Raw genomic sequence first — 16329 nt, 5'->3', positions numbered from 1 at the left:
TGAAGGGGAATTTTTATAATTGCAATATAGTTGTGTTTGTTTCAACTTTGTATTCCTATTTCTAGGAAGAAACCAATTCTATTTTTATTGCTTATCCAATACATGTTTGTGAATGAAAAGGAAACAATCTTAAGTCTTTTCAGTAATCAGTTCTCTGTTTTGCCTTATTAAATTAGATTTAACATGTGAAAATAGTCAAAGACTATTTCTGTTCTGTGAAATGTTTGAATTGTTGCCTTGTGCCTGTTAACAGGGAGTTGCTTTAATTCTCTGCAGAACATGCAGCGTTTGGTGAATTGGAATTTTTTTTAATGTATTTTAACAATAAAAATTAAAAACTCAGTATTTGAGTTGGTTTCATTCATTTGCTATTTTATGAACATGACAGATAAAATGCAAACATTAAATTCTTCTCCACACAAAAAAAATGTTTTAATTGATTGTTTTATGTTTTCCACAAAAAAAACATTGGGACCTGCTATAGCTCATGGCTAAATTCTCACAAATAAATGAAATTATTAATCATTATGTAGCACAGGATCATAGTCTGACAAGTAATTTAAGGAAATGTGAAAGCATGAATGTCAGATACAATAATAAAAATTTTCAGAGCCTTGTTAAAAGTGATGTTTGTTTACATCAAGTATTTACATTTGATCAACGTGTAACTTAATACTGCCCCCTTGTGGCGTATGTCAGTGCGTTGGCATGTCTCATTACGTCACTTCATCTGAGAATGCCACCAAAGATGCAGAAATTGAGTGTAGAATAATACAAAATCATACACCACTCTTTATGTATAACGAATATTCGAAAATTTTATTTGGAAATTAATGTAAAAGTTATGCATGTTTATTTTTGTGTCATTTTCAGCTGAAACAATTCAGGTTGCAGTTCTGTTTGATATTTGGTGAATTCAGGAATATTATTGGCTTCTTAAACTGTTTTCACAAATGAATGGACGTGCAGACAGTTTCTGCCACATCTATTATAGAACAAAGATTAAGATTTAGCTTAATCTTGTAATAATAGTATTGCAAAATTAAGTAAAATTAATTTGCTGCTAATTTATTATACTTTATTGCATAATTCTGTGGGTCACTGTAATTTATAGTAAAAGATTACTATACATTTATTACAGTTATTTTCTCAGCGCTTTAATGCTCTACTTATAGTAATTGAAGCACTATAAGTGCAGACAAATGAAATAAAGTATTCTAAAAACAGTGAAACGTGATTCTCCGAGTTTATGAAATAACAAAAAAAATACATTTTATTTTTAATTGAATTGATATTCACTTAACTAAACAATCAGTTTGCTGTTAGTGGGAATAAAATTAACAGAGAACAGACTGCCAGTGACCAAACCCTGTCTGTCTGTTTTAAACCTTCAACTTAATAAAACAAAAAAGTGGAATTTAAAGATAAGTATAGTAAAATAATTTCTTTCACACTGAATCGTGTTAGTGTTGTTTCTGAACTAAACTGGTTTTACTTTTCACGCAGCTAATCATTTACAATTATAAGTAAAAAGTGAAGGTGCTTCTTCATCTTATTTTTTGTTTTGCTGGTGTTTTCATACCAGTTTAAAAGTGCTAGATTGAATTGGGGAACAACGCATAATAATTTATGTTAAAACGGCTTGCCATAGCCTGTTAATCGAGCCGAGTCGAACTAAGAAGAGCCACAAGCGAGCCGAGTCGGGCTGAAAACCTGACGTCAGAACACGTCACTCCATCCGATCCTTTATGGATCAGACTGGCCATCTGTGGAAACCCGCAGAAGGCATTGATTGTGCTTTAAAGACAATGGAAGTAGTGTCATGGATTCCGTGGTCCAACAGCGAGGTGCAGACATTTTTGTGCTTGGTGGGCCAGGAAAGGATCCACAGGGATCTAGACGGAGCAACTAGGAACGAGAAAACATTCAGAGAGGTTTCCCAGCTGATGGCCGCTCACGGCTACCAGCGAACATCACGGCAATGCCGAGATAAGCTTAAAAAAATGAAATGTGATTACCGGACCATCAAGGAGAACAGGGAGCGCAGTGGTCCGAACAGCCTGAAACACTGGAAGTGGTTCGAACAAATGGACGCCATTTACGGGAAGCGACCAGTGAGCATTAAAATGGAGAGTGGACTGGACTCGACCACTGCGGTACTGGACCCCATGATGGATAACAGTGAGTATTCAGTGACTAGGTATGGCAGGCCGTTTTAACATAAAATCTGCTTCCCTACACCAGGGCTTTGTTAGCTGCGGCTCTTTGGACTTTCCAGAATGGCTCTTAAGAGCTTAAAAATAATAAAGAACATGTTATTGTTTGTAAATATGGATAGCAGATATAAAATAAATGCATGTCAGTTTATTTCATGGAACAATTGCATTGAATTTCCTCAACAAAATGACACTAAAATTACTTTTAAAACATGTTTTATTGTCACTACGTTGGCAAATGTGTGCTTTAATATATTTACATATTTTCCGTAAATGTCAACAACCCATAAAATAAACTGTATCCATCCTCTATTTGCTTAAGGGTTATAATAAAAAAGAAAGCAGACATAAAAAGTCATATGGTAATCTCTAGTAGATGTTTATCATCAATTATAAATTGCCTTTTTTTTTTCCCAAGCGGTCATGCAAAATGTGTAACCCTAAATTATACTTTAGCTTGACTGACGGTAAAAATGGCTCTTTGGATTGTAAAGGTTTCTGATCCCAAATTGGTTTATGACCAATGTAGCAGTAATTTGAGTTATCTCTAATTATATTCTGACTTGTATAAATGACATCAGGCCTGCAATTAATTTGTATGTAAGCTTTAATTCAAGATATCAACAAATAGCCAATGGCCTGCCATAAACTTAGAACATCTCCTTGGTGTTGAGAGCATGTTGACACTGGATAAGTGCAAAATCTCCATGTTTGTTACCTCCTGACTGCAATCACATGTTTTATGTTTACTTCAGATCTTTTTTTATTGTTCCAGAATGTTTTTCCTCATGCGATGGTTTTTCTACCACTTCTCATCTTGTTAACGGAAGCGATAACAAACCCGCCGCAGCAGCGATGAACACCAATGACCTGAACCTGACACAGTGTGAAGTCTATCAGGTGGTTGGTGAGTTACTAGTTTGAATTTTACATTATTGTGGGCATTTTCATATTTACATGGTGATCTGTCTTTGCTTTTCAACAGTGACTCCAAAGGAAATGACTAAAATAGAGAATCCATGGAGAACTTTAATCTGGAACCCCGAGTAAGACAGAGACACACACCTGCATATGAAAAGCAGTTGTGAAGTAACTAGTTACATTTACTCAGTTACATTTATTCCAGTGGTGATTTATCATTACTGATAGCAGCTTATCGTTAAATTAGCTGCCAAGAAATTAAATTAAAATGATTTTTTAAAATCAATAACTATATATTCCATCCCATCTAAAAATATCATATTCTCCATTTTTATTACAGAATATTTTGTGAACGATTTATGGTCCGTTATTGATCAATTTCAAATGATTTCTGAAAAATAGTATGAAGATTCAATGTGCATGCTCAAAGTGTTTGGCAATATGTTTTCATTATTTTATTTCTACATTTGTACAGGAAGAGGATTGAGCTGATGGAGAGCATCAAAACATACAAACCCACAGTCAGTTCTGTGTCCCAGGCTCGGGTTTTACTCATCGGACCAGTCGGCGCTGGAAAGTCCAGCTTCTTCAACTCCATCAACTCTGTGTTCAGAGGTCATGTCACCAGCCAGGCCATCGCTGGTTATTCCTCCAGCAGCCTCACCACTCAGGTCTGTCTCTGCTTCTCATTCATTGAGTATCCAGTGTCTCAACTTAGCAAAATCTTTCCAATAGTATATTTTTAAAATGTTTTCTAGTTTCGGACCTACTCTGTGAAGGCAGGACGAGAAGGCAAACCTCTGCCAATCATCCTGTGTGACACCATGGGCCTGGAGGACAGCAAAGGGGCGGGGCTTGATGTGGAGGACATCAGCAGCATTCTTGAGGGTCATATGCCGGATCGATACCAGGTTGGGCTCTTGATTCCAAACTGAGTAAAGGAGCATGACTGTAAGCTAATGTAAACAAACCCCGTCTTTTCAGTTCAACCCGTCTGAACCGCTGCATCCTGACGCCTCCGGCTATCGCAAATCTCCAGACCTCAAAGAGAAGATCCACTGTTTGTCATACATTCTTGACGCCACCAAAGTCTTCGTCATGCCTGAGAAGCTGGCAGAAAAGCTGAAGGCCATCAGACAAAAGGCCAACCTGTTGGGTCAGTAGAAAGGAGTTCTGCCTCCGTGAAATGATGTACCAGTTCAGTTCAGTTCAATTCAAATTTAAAAAATACTTTATTGATCCTAAAGGGAAATTAAATGTTGCTGTAATTTATATTAATTAAAATTCTTCAAAGAGTTATTGTAGATGGTGATGGTTGTTGCCAGGGAAGGTCTCTTGTAGCAGTCTGTACTACAGTGAGTTTGAAGAAGCCTCTGACTGAAGACACTCTATTTTCCCAAGACAGAATCATGAAGAGGACGATCTGGGTTGTCCATGATTTTCTTTTTTTTTATGAAGAATCCTTTGCATCTTCGTCTCCAGAGGTTTCACTTTAGTGGAACGCACCATTAGTGTATCAGAGTGAAACTCACTAGATTCAGTTTGCACTAAAATATGTTTATTTCTAAACATAGAACCTGTTTTTTCATGTCTCATTGGTAAGGAAGCTGGATGATGATGTTTAGGTTTAAATGATGAATGGGCCCCCTTGATGAAATCTGGATATTGTTCATGAGGATGAATCAAACATCTGGAGGTCTAAAGTCATCCTCCTGATTTCTGTTCATTTTCCTGTTATGTCACTAAAGTGATCAGTGTGGTTAATGAGCCTCCACTTACCTCAGATGCTTCAGAATTTGATGCCAACATTTGTGGGACTTCACAAATTGTTTAAAGGTAAAATACAAAAAAAATGTTTTGGAAGATGTCTATGTTTTTTTGTTTTTTTTACTGAATTAGGATTATTTTGCACCAAAGTTGACATCCATTTTTCTCAATCAGGTCAGGTTTGTATTCTAATTTGATTTAGAGAAATCCAATTGATGACATTGTTGGGACATTATCAGTTCATTTCTGTTGATATTTCTCATCCAAAAAAGTTTTAGAGGAAAATCAATGTTTTCTAACAAGATGTGTTAATTAAATGTTACAAACGTGGATTTCTGTAAATTGAATAATAAACGCTGATAAGGTTAAGTACATGTGAATTGAACATTATGTCTTCATCTCTCCTACTCATTACTCATTGGTCCCAGATTATCAGGAAATCGATCCAGATGTGAGAACAAGTCGTGCTTTTTGATGTTCATGTTGTTCAGAAAGTTCACCTGAATGAGCAAAGCCAATGTGATTTTTGGATTCAGCTCATCAAAAACAGTTGTAATTTTTAGGCTGTTGACCAGTGTAATGTTAGTATAAGTCAACATCTAACAATAAAACAAATAATAATTCACATCATTCTGGCTTTTAGCAAATAGACATAGTTTTGCTAGGTCTAATTGACTGACAACATGAAGGTTTTCTGATTTAAAGTCAAACACTGAGGGGAAACCAGGTTGTGTCGTCTTACACTGTGATTGTAAATATCAGCTTTCAGTTGTATGTGTGACCAAAGTTTCTCCATGTTTAAGTTGTCCAGATGCCTCAACAGGTCTTTAAAATCGGTTTTATATCTTCTTGTGTTTCCAGGAGTTCCTCAGCTGGTTGTACTCACCAAGGTCGATGAAGCTTGTCCCTTAGTGAAAGAGAATCTGACAAACATTTATAGGAGTGTCTACATTAAGGAGACTGTGAGTGTTTTCACAAAGGTAAATGTTTTATCAGATTATCTCTTTTAAGTTGTGAAAATCTGAGTCGAAGAGTTTGTGACCCAGATGCAGGAGGCCAGCTCTAAGCTCGGCATGCCGCTGTCCTGCATTGTTCCGGTGAGGAACTATGTCGAGGAACTGGATCTGGACCTGAACTCTGACATCCTGCTGCTCAGCGCCGTCATCCAGATGCTCCGGTTTGCTGATAACTACTTTGATGAGATCAGCGACCAACTCAGTAACATTCAAAACAAAGAATGAAGGTTTTTATGGATAACCATCGCTGCCCAGATTCAATGTTCTTGATATTATCAAGAAGTGGAGAGAGCATTAGAAAATAAATATTAAAAAAACAAAAACGTTTGGACATCTTCTGCTCTTTTAAAAAACAGGCCACATATTTTTTATTACATTTAAAATTTTAGAAAGCCAAATATGTAATATGTATGATTAAAATAATTACTGCAACTTTTATTCATTTTAATTGTCCTGAGAGAAATGTTTTTAAAATGCTTAAACTGTGTCTGCTCCCATGAAGTCCTACTGTGGCAAAGACTCTTTCACAAATAATGTTTTGTAACAAAACATATTGTTGGAGCAACAATTAAATCTTTACACTTTCTTAAAAGTTTTTTTAATTGATATTTAGAGCTATTTTTTTAATACCTGCGTTAATATGTACAACTCTGGCTAACAACACTAACTCTGTACAAAACATTTCATTTTCTCACTTGTTTCAAAACATTTTACATTTAAGTCGCTCTTCAACATTTTTTGGAGGAAAGTCTAATTTTTGTTACTTATGTATATTTTCCAGCTGGTTCCACCAGCTCTACTTCAACAACCCAGCTCGGCTCGGCTCTGTTTCGGATCATTTCATGCTGGCGTGAGATTTCTATTCTTGTGCTTAACAGTGACCTCTACTGGTTGGAAAGGGTAATAAAGATTTCAAATCCACCACATAAACTTTCTTTCGTTTTCTACAGCAATAATAGTTTGAAGTTGTTCATGTTATGCAACCAGAGTATTGTACATTTTGTACTGTGAAAGATTTTGAGAGCCTTAAGGCTCCTAAGCAGCTTAACTATCTCTGCAAAATACAGGAATCTAAGATGATGAATCACAAATAACTGATGAAATGGCTATGTGTATCAAGCCTAATGGTCACTGATAATTAGAATTTTTACAGATGTTAAAAATAAATTAGCATATCTTAAAAATGGATAAATTTAAATAATATGTGTGTGAGCCAAAGTGTTTCTGAGATGATGCAGCTACTTTCATCACAACAGGATGACAGTTTATTACTCAAAATCTCTGAGAGTTCATATGCATCAAAGCTATTTTCTAATCTTTGTATATTTACTTTATGTGATTTAATTTTGTCTCAGACACAGAGCAACTAAGTGTTTGGAAAGGGCAAACACTTAGTGATGCCATATATATATATATATATATATATATATATATATATATATATATATATATATATATATATATATATATATATATATATAACTCTGAAGAATTATTGTATATTAATTAAAACTCTGAAGAATTTTAATTAATTTTAATTAATATGAGTTACAACAACATTTAATTTCCCTTTGGGATCAATAAAGTATCTTTGAATTTGAATTGAATTTGAAGTGAACTAAAGATTTAGCAGAAATCTGAAAATAGAGAAGGAACAGAAAAGAGCATATAGTAGTTTGACTGAAAATGAAAGTCTGAAAAGATGCTTTTCAGACGTTTAGAAAAGAACAAGCATGAACAAATACTGGTCTAAAGTTTTTACTGGATTGTTTCAGTTTCTGTATCTTTTGACTGAAGCTTGACTGAAAATGAAAGTCTGAAAAGAGCATTAGTTCTTTTCAGACGTTTAGAAAAGAACAAGCATGAACAAATACTGGTCTAAAGTTTTTACTGGATTGTTTCAGCTTTCTTTTGAGTCCCTTCCCAAGTTTTCTCAGATATATCTGAGTACAAGTAATTCTGTCACTATTAATTCTTGCTATGTAATTCACAAAATGTAGACACAAACAAGCCTTATTTTTATGGAGTAAAAATAACGGGACATCATCTTGTTAGTCCCATGCTGAAGATTGTAGTTTATCTATGAAAGAATGCAGTCTGAAGGAGTATGATCTGCATATTGTTATTTATCTAAATTTATTTGAGTGGGGACAAAACATAAAACTGTTACATTTAAAAGAAACAGTTGTCCTGCAGGCACTCTAGTCAAAAGCTAATATTGAGAGATAGAATAGCCTAACCTAAAGGTCTAACCTGCTAAATGTGGAGGATCAGGAGAAGAAACAAACATTTTAGTCAGAAAATTTGGCAGAATGGTATTTTCTTCACATGAGATGTATTTACATACTTAACAAATCCAAGCATAAGGCACAGCAGCCTCAGAACAGTTCATTCAGCTTCTCTAGAACTGAAACAATTCTCAAGTTCATATATGGAGCAACACAACATAAAACATTTACTGCATCCTAATAATTTTTTATTAGCCGTCAGTAGACTGACCATGATTTTAGTTGAAAAACTCTGGGATTGCAGAAGTTGTGAAAGCAGAAAGATTTTATGCTTAGTGCACGCCCAAGTCTTAGACTTAGTTTCACTTTTGCTGGGTGCAGTAGGATTTATTACGCTTTGAACATCTGCCTCACAGTTGCTGAGCTCTGCCCGTCATCCTGCAGCTGTTTCTAAAAGAAGCAAGGTAAGTTTATGATTAATGACTTCTTCTACTTTTGTTATTAGAGGTACATACCTACGAGTTGAAATTACACTTAGTTGCGAGCCAATAGAGTTTGGAACTATGCACTTTTAAAACTTAAAACTATCAACTAATATCTTATTTGCGGTGAGGTATTTTAGTGAAGCACAACGAAGCAAGCAACAAAAACTTTATGTTCAACTGAGTGGGGATTAAAACTGAATTTCAGTTTGAATCACTTAAAAGTAGATTAACTTTTAATTCTATCCATTAAGTTATTGAAATGTGAATCACAAATAATGAGGCCTCCTTTAGATGGTAGAAATACTGATAAAATAAATGTTTAAGACATCTGTAGAAATGCTGCTTGTGCTCCTTAACGCAGAATAAAGTGTGGTGTAAATACAGCCATTCACCACTAGGAGGTAAAAGAGAACAAGCAGGATTACCAACATGCTAACAGTCTGAGCACATGCTTTGTGATTATCAATGTTAAACACATTATGCTAACTGGAACAAATCAGATGTACATTTTAAGGGGAAACAACAAAAAAATAAGAAAAATCAAAAGAAAAATTGCTGGAGGTGGTCCAAACTAGCATAAAAGGTCACTTTACAAAAAAATAAAATAAGACAAATTACATTTTTTATGTTTGGCGAGATTTTATGGCGTTGACTCATCCTCAAATGAACTTGACCTTTGGCCTGCATCTATTTCTGAGAAGAAATAGAGGGCAGTGAAATAAACGAAGCTGCTGCTGTAGGGAAACTGACTTCTCACTTCTAAGTTTGAGTTTGCTGCCACCTGCTGGCTTTAAAGAGTTGTTTCAGTCTGTCTGCAAATACTTAACCTTTGCTTTAAACTGCATTTTCAGAAAAACTTTTAATCTGATTTAAATTGTTATTCAGTAATGAAAACAAAAGATGAATCTGTAAGAATCCTTGAAAACATTTAATGAGATATAGGAAGCTAGAGCAGATGTGGACACAGATCCTTTACATATAAATGTTAATGAGATTATGCAACCTGTGAAATGATTCTTTGCTCCCATGGATTCACATTGACTAGAGCAGCAAACTGCAGATGAATACTATTTTTTAATATAATGTGTGTTTCTGTTTTAAACTTTATTCAAATGGATTTTGTCAGTTGGTTTACATTTTAGTCCAGAAGAGGTTTTTTGCTGAATCATCACTTCATTCTTCTTTTTTCCAGAGTGAACTAACGTCAAAGGTTCCTTCGGCAGTTTTAGATGATCAGTTCAAGCAGTCCATAATGAATTCCAAACTCAACAGATCTCAGCAGATCATGATCTGCTCTCAGCTGGGACCTTTTGAACTGAAGCTGCTCTACAAAGCCACTATTCATGGTTTTACTGGTGCTGCTTTCCACCAGAAATGTGACAACCAGTCACCCACTCTATCTGTGGGCTATAACGCCGGTGGCTACATATTTGGAGGCTACACCAGACAACCTTTTAATCAGTCTGGACAGTATGTGAATGATGACCAAGCATTTGTTTTTAGTTTTGTTGATGGAAAACTAAAAAAATATCCAGTTGTTAGTCCTCCACATGCCGTCAAAATGAATGGAAACTGCGGTCCGTACTTTGGGGAATCCCTTGTTCTTGTCAACGGAAACCAACCAATAGTCTACAGTAATCCAGGGAATCAATACAACTTCAATGCTGCAGAGATGCACGGAAATAACCTGAATCTGACAGAGTGTGAAGTCTACCAGATTGTGTGTGAGTTGTACTTGTGTTTGAATAAACTTCGTTGAGGGTTTTTTTTCATATTTTACATGATGATTTACTTTTGCTCTTCAACAGTTTCAACAAAGGGAATGATTAAAATCGAGAATCCTTGGAGGACTATAATCTGGAATATTGAGTAAGATGGAACAAGACACATAATATCACATCAGCATATTAGTTTTGGGACATGTCATAAACAATAGAGTTAGTAACACTGGATAGCAATATAAGAACTATATTGGTAACAGACAATGTTAGTCCTTTTTTAATAGAGCTAATATATATATATATATATATATAGAGAGAGAGAGGTCTAGTTTCAGAAGGTTTTGTATTTAAAGTATGGAAACCTAAATCATTATCAGAAAGCTTGGGCTTTTAATTTCTGCATTTCTGCTGTCAGTATCTCCTAATTTAAATATGACTGAAGTGGACTTCTTGATGGAAGAAACCCTCAGTTTGGATGAGAAAGTCAAAATAAAACTACTTTGTGACCACCAATCCAGAGACAGACACCAGTCCAGCTTATGTTTTGAGAGAATAAAGGTTAGCAGCAAATACAGTGGGAATCCAACTTCTTCAGTGACCTATTACTTAAATTATTCAAGTTTTTGCAGTACTCTTTCGGTTATAAATTATTTTGAGTATAAATTCTTTTAAATTTACATTTGTACAGGAAGAGGGCCGAGCTGATGGAGAGCATCAGAACCTACAAACCCACACTCAGTTCTGTGTCCCAGGCTCGGGTTTTGCTCATCGGACAGGTCGGAGCCGGAAAGTCCAGCTTCTTCAACTCCATCAACTCTGTGTTCAGAGGCCATGTCACCAGCCAGGCCATCGCTGGCAGCTCTTCCACCAGCCTCACCACTCGGGTCTGACTCTGCTTCTCATCTGCATAGTTTCCTGTGTCTCAACAAACCAAAATCTCTCCAACAGTATATTTTTAAAAATCTGTGTTTTCATTTTTTCTAGTTTCGATCCTACTGTCTGAAAGCTGGACGAGAAGGCAAACCTCTGCCAATCATCCTGTGCGACACCATGGGCCTGGAGGACAGCAAAGGGGCGGGGCTTGATGTGGAGGACATCAGCAGCATTCTTGAGGGTCATATGCCGGATCGATACCAGGTTGGGCTCTTGATTCCAAAATGAGTAAAGGAGCATGACTGTAAGCTAATGTAAACAAACCCCGTCTTTTCTTTAAATATCGACAGTTCAACTCATCTGCTCCTCTTCATCCTGAGTCTCACGGCTATCGCAAATCTCCAGACCTCAAAGACAAGATCCACTGTTTGACATTCATCCTTGATGCCACCAAGGTCTCCATCATGCCTGCAAAGCTGGCAGAAAAGTTGGAAGCTATCCGCAAAAAGGCCAACTTGTTGGGTCAGTGGAACAAAATAATGGATTTTTAAAATTGATTATGTATGTTAAGCATTTTTTTTTTCAGATGAAACCAGATGACATATTCTGAATAAGAAGATAACTTTTAAAAAATTGGAGTGTATTTTAAATGAAACTAGACTGAGGCTCTAGGTGAGATAGGATTACAAATTTAATTCTATCTGCCGAATTCCAGAGTAACGACAGTGATAATTGTGTATTACTTTCTTCAAAATCAGAAGTGAACATACATTTCCACGGTATTTGTTAGAATGGCAGTGAGAATCCGTTTAATTACAGCAACCTTGAGGAGTCTATAATTCAAAGTTTCCTTCTGTAGAATTATGAGTATGCCGAGGTCAAGGCTTATTCCTTCAGACGACATACAGACAATGGATGAACGTTCAACTGACCGTTTGACTACAGAGCTCCTGGTAAGGAGTGGGCCTTCCTTCACCAGTGAAGAAAAAATGAGTGGGGATTGGTGGTCATGCAATGCCTCCTTAATGACATCCTCACAAATGACAGATGCAGAAGAAGACTCTTGTTAATATAATGTCCCATTCATGCAGCAAAACTCCTCTTCCTGCTGAAACTGAAAGTAATGCAGTATATTGTAGAATTACAGAATCTTGAAGTTCAGTCCTTAATGAACTACAGGAGGCCCAATAATCTTCTTACTTGTCATAATCTGATCCAGCAGGGGCATGTAGATATTAAATATAAGGGACCCCAGGATGGAACAACAATTTTCTCAAATTATTATGGTATTTAGCAAGTAGATATACCTTTGGTTCCCCCAAGACATGGAAGGATTTGTCTAATTTAATGTCAGGCATTGAGGGAAAACGAGATTTTCTTAAGAGGTGTATGTAAATATCTACTTTTAACTGTGTGTGTAAAGGAAAAAAATCCTTAAAGTTGCTTTACAAAAATGTATTTGTTTTCAGACCACAGTTGTACTTGGTTTGGAAATGATGTTTAGGTCAGCCAAATACTTGACGTGGGCACATATTAAACAGATCTTTAAATTGTTTTACTTCTGCTTGTGTTTCCAGGAGTTCCTCAGCTGGTTGTACTCACTAAGGTTGATGAAGCTTGTCCCTTATTAAAAGAGAATCTGACAAACATTTATCAGAGTGTCTACATTAAGGAAATTGTAAGTGTTTTCACAGATAATTTCTTTTAGGTTGTGAAAATTTGGGCTGAAGAGTTTGTGCTTTGTGACCCAGATGCAGGGGGCCAGCTCTAAGCTCGGCATGCCGCTGTCCTGCATTGTTCCAGTGAGGAACTATGTCGAGGAACTGGATCTGGACCTGAACACTGACATCCTGCTGCTCAGCGCCGTCATCCAGATGCTCCGGTTTGCTGATAACTACTTTGATGAGATCAGTGACTAACTTGGGAACCTTTGAACCAAAGAATAAGGGTTTTATGGTCAGCTGGCCAACTGCTGGTTCCATTAGAATGATGATTGGGGTCTTTAGCTTCTTGGAAAAAAATGGATTACCCTCTGTGTATATTTTTGTTATAATTAAAACATAAAAAAGCCAAACATGTAATTCTATCCATCATCATGTCTGTCAGTTAGCCATTACATGGAGGAATTTTTTCAATGCTAACCAAACTGGTGAATCCTATGAAGTCCCACTGTGACCAGGACTCTTTCACAAGTAATGCTTTGGAACGAAACAAACACCCAACCATCATCTCCACTATTATTGGAGCAACAATTAAATCTGTGTTTTTTTTTTGTTTGTTCTTTTTTTTAAATTGAACTAAAACTATATTCATCAAGCCATATTTGCATACTCTGGTTATTTTTGCAATTACAAAAGGTTATTTCCTGCTTTTTCTCTATAGTTGCTACCTCTGCTGTCTCTTTGTTCATTATCTCAACTGTACAAAAAATATTTTAACTTTAAGTTACACTTTTTTGGAGGTAAAGTCGTTTTTACTTGTTTTGATTTACATATATCTACATCTTTATTCTGCTGGTTTCTTAAATTGTGATCATTTATATCCTGGTATGAGGGTTTTATTCTTTTCAGTGTTTAACAGTGATCCTAACTGGTTATATATCGCTGGACCAAAATAAGCTGCAGGTTATTACAGTTCACATCTATATAATTGTCAGAAGTAACAAAATTTGAAGTTTTACCCACAAATCTCTCCACAGTCTTGATCACCTCTCTGTCTCTCATTCACCTACATATCGGTTCTTCCTGTTTTTACTTTCAAAACTTTATTTTATGGAACTGAAGCCACAAATCTGAATGTGATGACCCATTGGTACAGTTGTTACAGACTATAAGGAGATTTTCTAAAGACTTTTTCACGTCATGTAGAGTAACAAATAATTTCCTACAGTAAACCCATCAAGTAGAGAAACGAGTTTAGGTCATTCCTTTTATGGCCTCTAGGGGGCCAGTACAGGAAGTATGAGCTTTTAAGTTTCGTTTCTGCTGAGAACAGCGAGACACAGCCTTTGGTTGACGTGCCTTTAACCAGATATCTGCAGAATATAAAGGAGGTAAGTCTTAAACTATGACCGAGCTTAAATATGTATAAATGTATCCGTGCTCCACTGTCACATTTACTGTCTTCTTGTGGGATTTATTAAACTACGCTTAACCTATAAATTCAATCCAAAGCTTCAGTGTCAAATATGAACAGACACTAAGACGTAATGTTTATCCAAAAGTCTGTTTCTCGTAATGTCTGTTGGGGATTTATTCTCCAGTTCCCTAATATATATTTATTATTAAATTATTGTTGTTTTTATGTGTGGTGTTTCAGTCAGGCAGCCAGGAAAACAAAACTTATCTCTCTGCGTTATTAAACGATAGAAAGTAAGACATTAAGCCGCAGTTCGGAGGTAACGTGATTATTTTAAGAGCACACAGGTGTAACTCAGTAAAAACGAAAATAAGTAAAAAGTAAAAAAAATGTTGGTAATCACTTCCAAATATGGCACTCAAATATAAATTTACTACACATACTGAAACATATTTTATTCATTGTGTTTTGATGTAATTTGTGTGTTTATTTCGCAGATTCAAACTTGAGTTTATTGTAAAAGTTGAGATCAGCAGCTCAGATGGCCACTATGAACCCACTGCTCTCCAGGAACCACCAGAGAACCATCTGCTCTCAGCTGGGACATGTCAAACTGAAGCTGCTCTACAAGGCCTCCGTCCACGGCTTCACTGGTGCTGCCTTCCACCAGAGATGTGACAACCGGGCGCCCACTGTGTCTGTGGGCTTTAATACCTCTGGTTATGTGTTTGGAGGCTACGCCAGCCAACCATTCAGTCAGTCTGGGCAGTGGGTGAATGATAACCAGGCTTTTCTTTTTAGTTTTACTGGTGGAAAACTCCAGAAATACCCCTGTATTAATGCTGCTTATGCACTCTTAATGGATGGGAACAATGGTCCTTATTTTGGAAATGCTCTTGCTCTTGTCTACGGAAACCAACAAGTGACACACAGCGCTCCGGGGAATTATTACAACTTCAATGCTGCAGAAATGCATGGAAATGACCTGAAGCTGTCTGAGTGTGAAGTTTACCAGGTGGAAGGTGAGTCCTTATTGAAAGACTTACATTTCACTGTCAGAAATTTAAAAACAGAAATTCTAATACATTATGTGTTCAGTCTACTGCCTGGTGCACATTACTCAACATTTCAAATATGTTAAATATCCTCTTTAACTACATTTAAAATTTGAATTTACATAATATCTACAAACTCTTTTGGACAAGTAATGTTTGCAAGGCAAAAACTGAGAAAATTTAAATTTAATTAAGTTGCTCTTTACCAGAATCCACTGAACTTGAGAAGCCATGGAGGACAGTCGTCTGGGAATCTCAGTAAGTGTAAAAGTATTTACTCCCTTTCAACTTTTTCAACATTTTGTCAAACATAAATTATTAAAATTTATTTGTAAAAAAAAACATCTGAAAAGTTATACATGAATATGTTAAACCCCTAGTTACTCTGACACCCATAATGAGTTTTCAGTGCAACTCTCACCCTTCAGGAATCAGTGAATAAGTAAACAGAGGCCTCATCTGTTAAATTTAATTTAAATCTCGTTGCTTTGTGAAAATATTATACATTTGTTAGAGATTATTAGAGGTTAAACAAACAATATATGTGGAAGTTTTTATCTTTTTGCTTAAAACAATTGTTCATCAGGTTTACTGTTGGCAGTTTCTCGGTAATTTGATGTTTCTCTGCAGGAAGAGGGCCGAGCTGATGGAGAGCATCAGAACCTACAAACCCACGCTCAGTTCTGTGCCCCAGGCTCGGGTTTTGCTCATCGGACAGGTCGGAGCCGGAAAGTCCAGTTTCTTCAACTCCATCAACTCTGTGTTCAGAGGCCATGTCACCAGCCAGGCCATCGCTGGCAGCTCTTCCACCAGCCTCACCACTCAGGTCTGACTGCTTCTCAGCTACATGGTTTCCTGTGTCTCAGGGAAAAAAATCTTTACAATAGTATATTTTTAAAATGTTTTCTAGTTTCGGACCTACTCTGTGAAAGCTGGACGAGAAGGCAAACCTCTGCCAATCATCCTGTG

General features: G+C 36.3%; 4 protein-coding genes across 7 annotated transcripts in view; all 4 read left to right on the top strand.

Annotated features, from left to right (window-relative positions):
* LOC103143873 (tubulin alpha-1C chain-like) overlaps positions 1-182 on the top strand; it is a 2732-nt gene extending 2550 nt beyond the window's left edge. Inside the window, exon 5 of the mRNA XM_007560581.2 lies at positions 177-182. Within this exon, the coding sequence (XP_007560643.1) occupies positions 177-182 (6 nt within the window). The remainder of the gene's footprint in view (positions 1-176) is intronic.
* Positions 183-1647: 1465 nt separating this feature from the next.
* On the top strand, positions 1648-6844 carry LOC103143813 (interferon-induced protein 44-like). Of its 4 annotated transcripts, none has more exons than XM_016675563.1 (9): positions 1649-2181; positions 2992-3123; positions 3202-3262; positions 3613-3808; positions 3896-4048; positions 4122-4293; positions 5766-5866; positions 5951-6081; positions 6702-6844. In XM_016675563.1, the coding sequence occupies exons 1-9, from the start codon at positions 1749-1751 to the stop codon at positions 6772-6774; spliced, it is 1452 nt and encodes a 483-aa protein (XP_016531049.1). In that variant the 5' UTR covers positions 1649-1748; the 3' UTR covers positions 6775-6844. The 4 variants fall into 4 exon arrangements, with proteins under 4 accessions (XP_016531051.1, XP_016531049.1, XP_016531050.1 ...); XM_016675564.1 differs by having other exon boundaries at positions 5951-6147; positions 6702-6786; XM_016675565.1 differs by lacking the exon at positions 5951-6081 and having other exon boundaries at positions 1648-2181; positions 5766-5884.
* Positions 6845-8274: 1430 nt separating this feature from the next.
* Positions 8275-13545, top strand: LOC103143814 (interferon-induced protein 44-like). The gene is made up of 8 exons (XM_007560510.2): positions 8275-8612; positions 9826-10357; positions 10442-10502; positions 11043-11238; positions 11339-11491; positions 11578-11749; positions 12805-12905; positions 12979-13545. The coding sequence occupies exons 2-8, from the start codon at positions 9886-9888 to the stop codon at positions 13144-13146; spliced, it is 1323 nt and encodes a 440-aa protein (XP_007560572.2). The 5' UTR covers positions 8275-8612; positions 9826-9885; the 3' UTR covers positions 13147-13545.
* A 402-nt stretch (positions 13546-13947) lies between these two features.
* The window catches only part of LOC103143815 (interferon-induced protein 44-like), a 4289-nt gene continuing 1907 nt past the window's right edge, over positions 13948-16329 (top strand). Inside the window, exons 1-5 of the mRNA XM_016675567.1 lie at positions 13948-14279; positions 14803-15327; positions 15570-15618; positions 15991-16186; positions 16271-16329. Coding sequence (XP_016531053.1) covers positions 14847-15327; positions 15570-15618; positions 15991-16186; positions 16271-16329 — 785 coding nt within the window. The 5' untranslated portion in view covers positions 13948-14279; positions 14803-14846. The remainder of the gene's footprint in view (positions 14280-14802; positions 15328-15569; positions 15619-15990; positions 16187-16270) is intronic.

The sequence above is a fragment of the Poecilia formosa genome, unplaced genomic scaffold (assembly GCF_000485575.1).
Source record: "Poecilia formosa unplaced genomic scaffold, Poecilia_formosa-5.1.2 Scaffold116, whole genome shotgun sequence".
Taxonomy (NCBI): Eukaryota; Metazoa; Chordata; class Actinopteri; order Cyprinodontiformes; family Poeciliidae; genus Poecilia; species Poecilia formosa.
This window is presented reverse-complemented; position numbering and strand designations above follow the sequence as displayed.

Bases quoted from the DNA above. Each gene is read 5' to 3' on its own strand.
- LOC103143813 (XM_016675563.1), top strand. From the start codon at position 1,749: ATGGATCAGACTGGCCATCTGTGGAAACCCGCAGAAGGCATTGATTGT. The intron at 3,263-3,612 runs GTAAGACAGAGA...ACATTTGTACAG, and splicing joins ACTTTAATCTGGAACCCCGA to GAAGAGGATTGAGCTGATGG. The intron at 4,049-4,121 runs GTTGGGCTCTTG...CCGTCTTTTCAG, and splicing joins ATATGCCGGATCGATACCAG to TTCAACCCGTCTGAACCGCT.
- LOC103143814 (XM_007560510.2), top strand. From the start codon at position 9,886: ATGAATTCCAAACTCAACAGATCTCAGCAGATCATGATCTGCTCTCAG. The intron at 10,358-10,441 runs GTGAGTTGTACT...GCTCTTCAACAG, and splicing joins TGAAGTCTACCAGATTGTGT to TTTCAACAAAGGGAATGATT. The intron at 11,492-11,577 runs GTTGGGCTCTTG...AAATATCGACAG, and splicing joins ATATGCCGGATCGATACCAG to TTCAACTCATCTGCTCCTCT.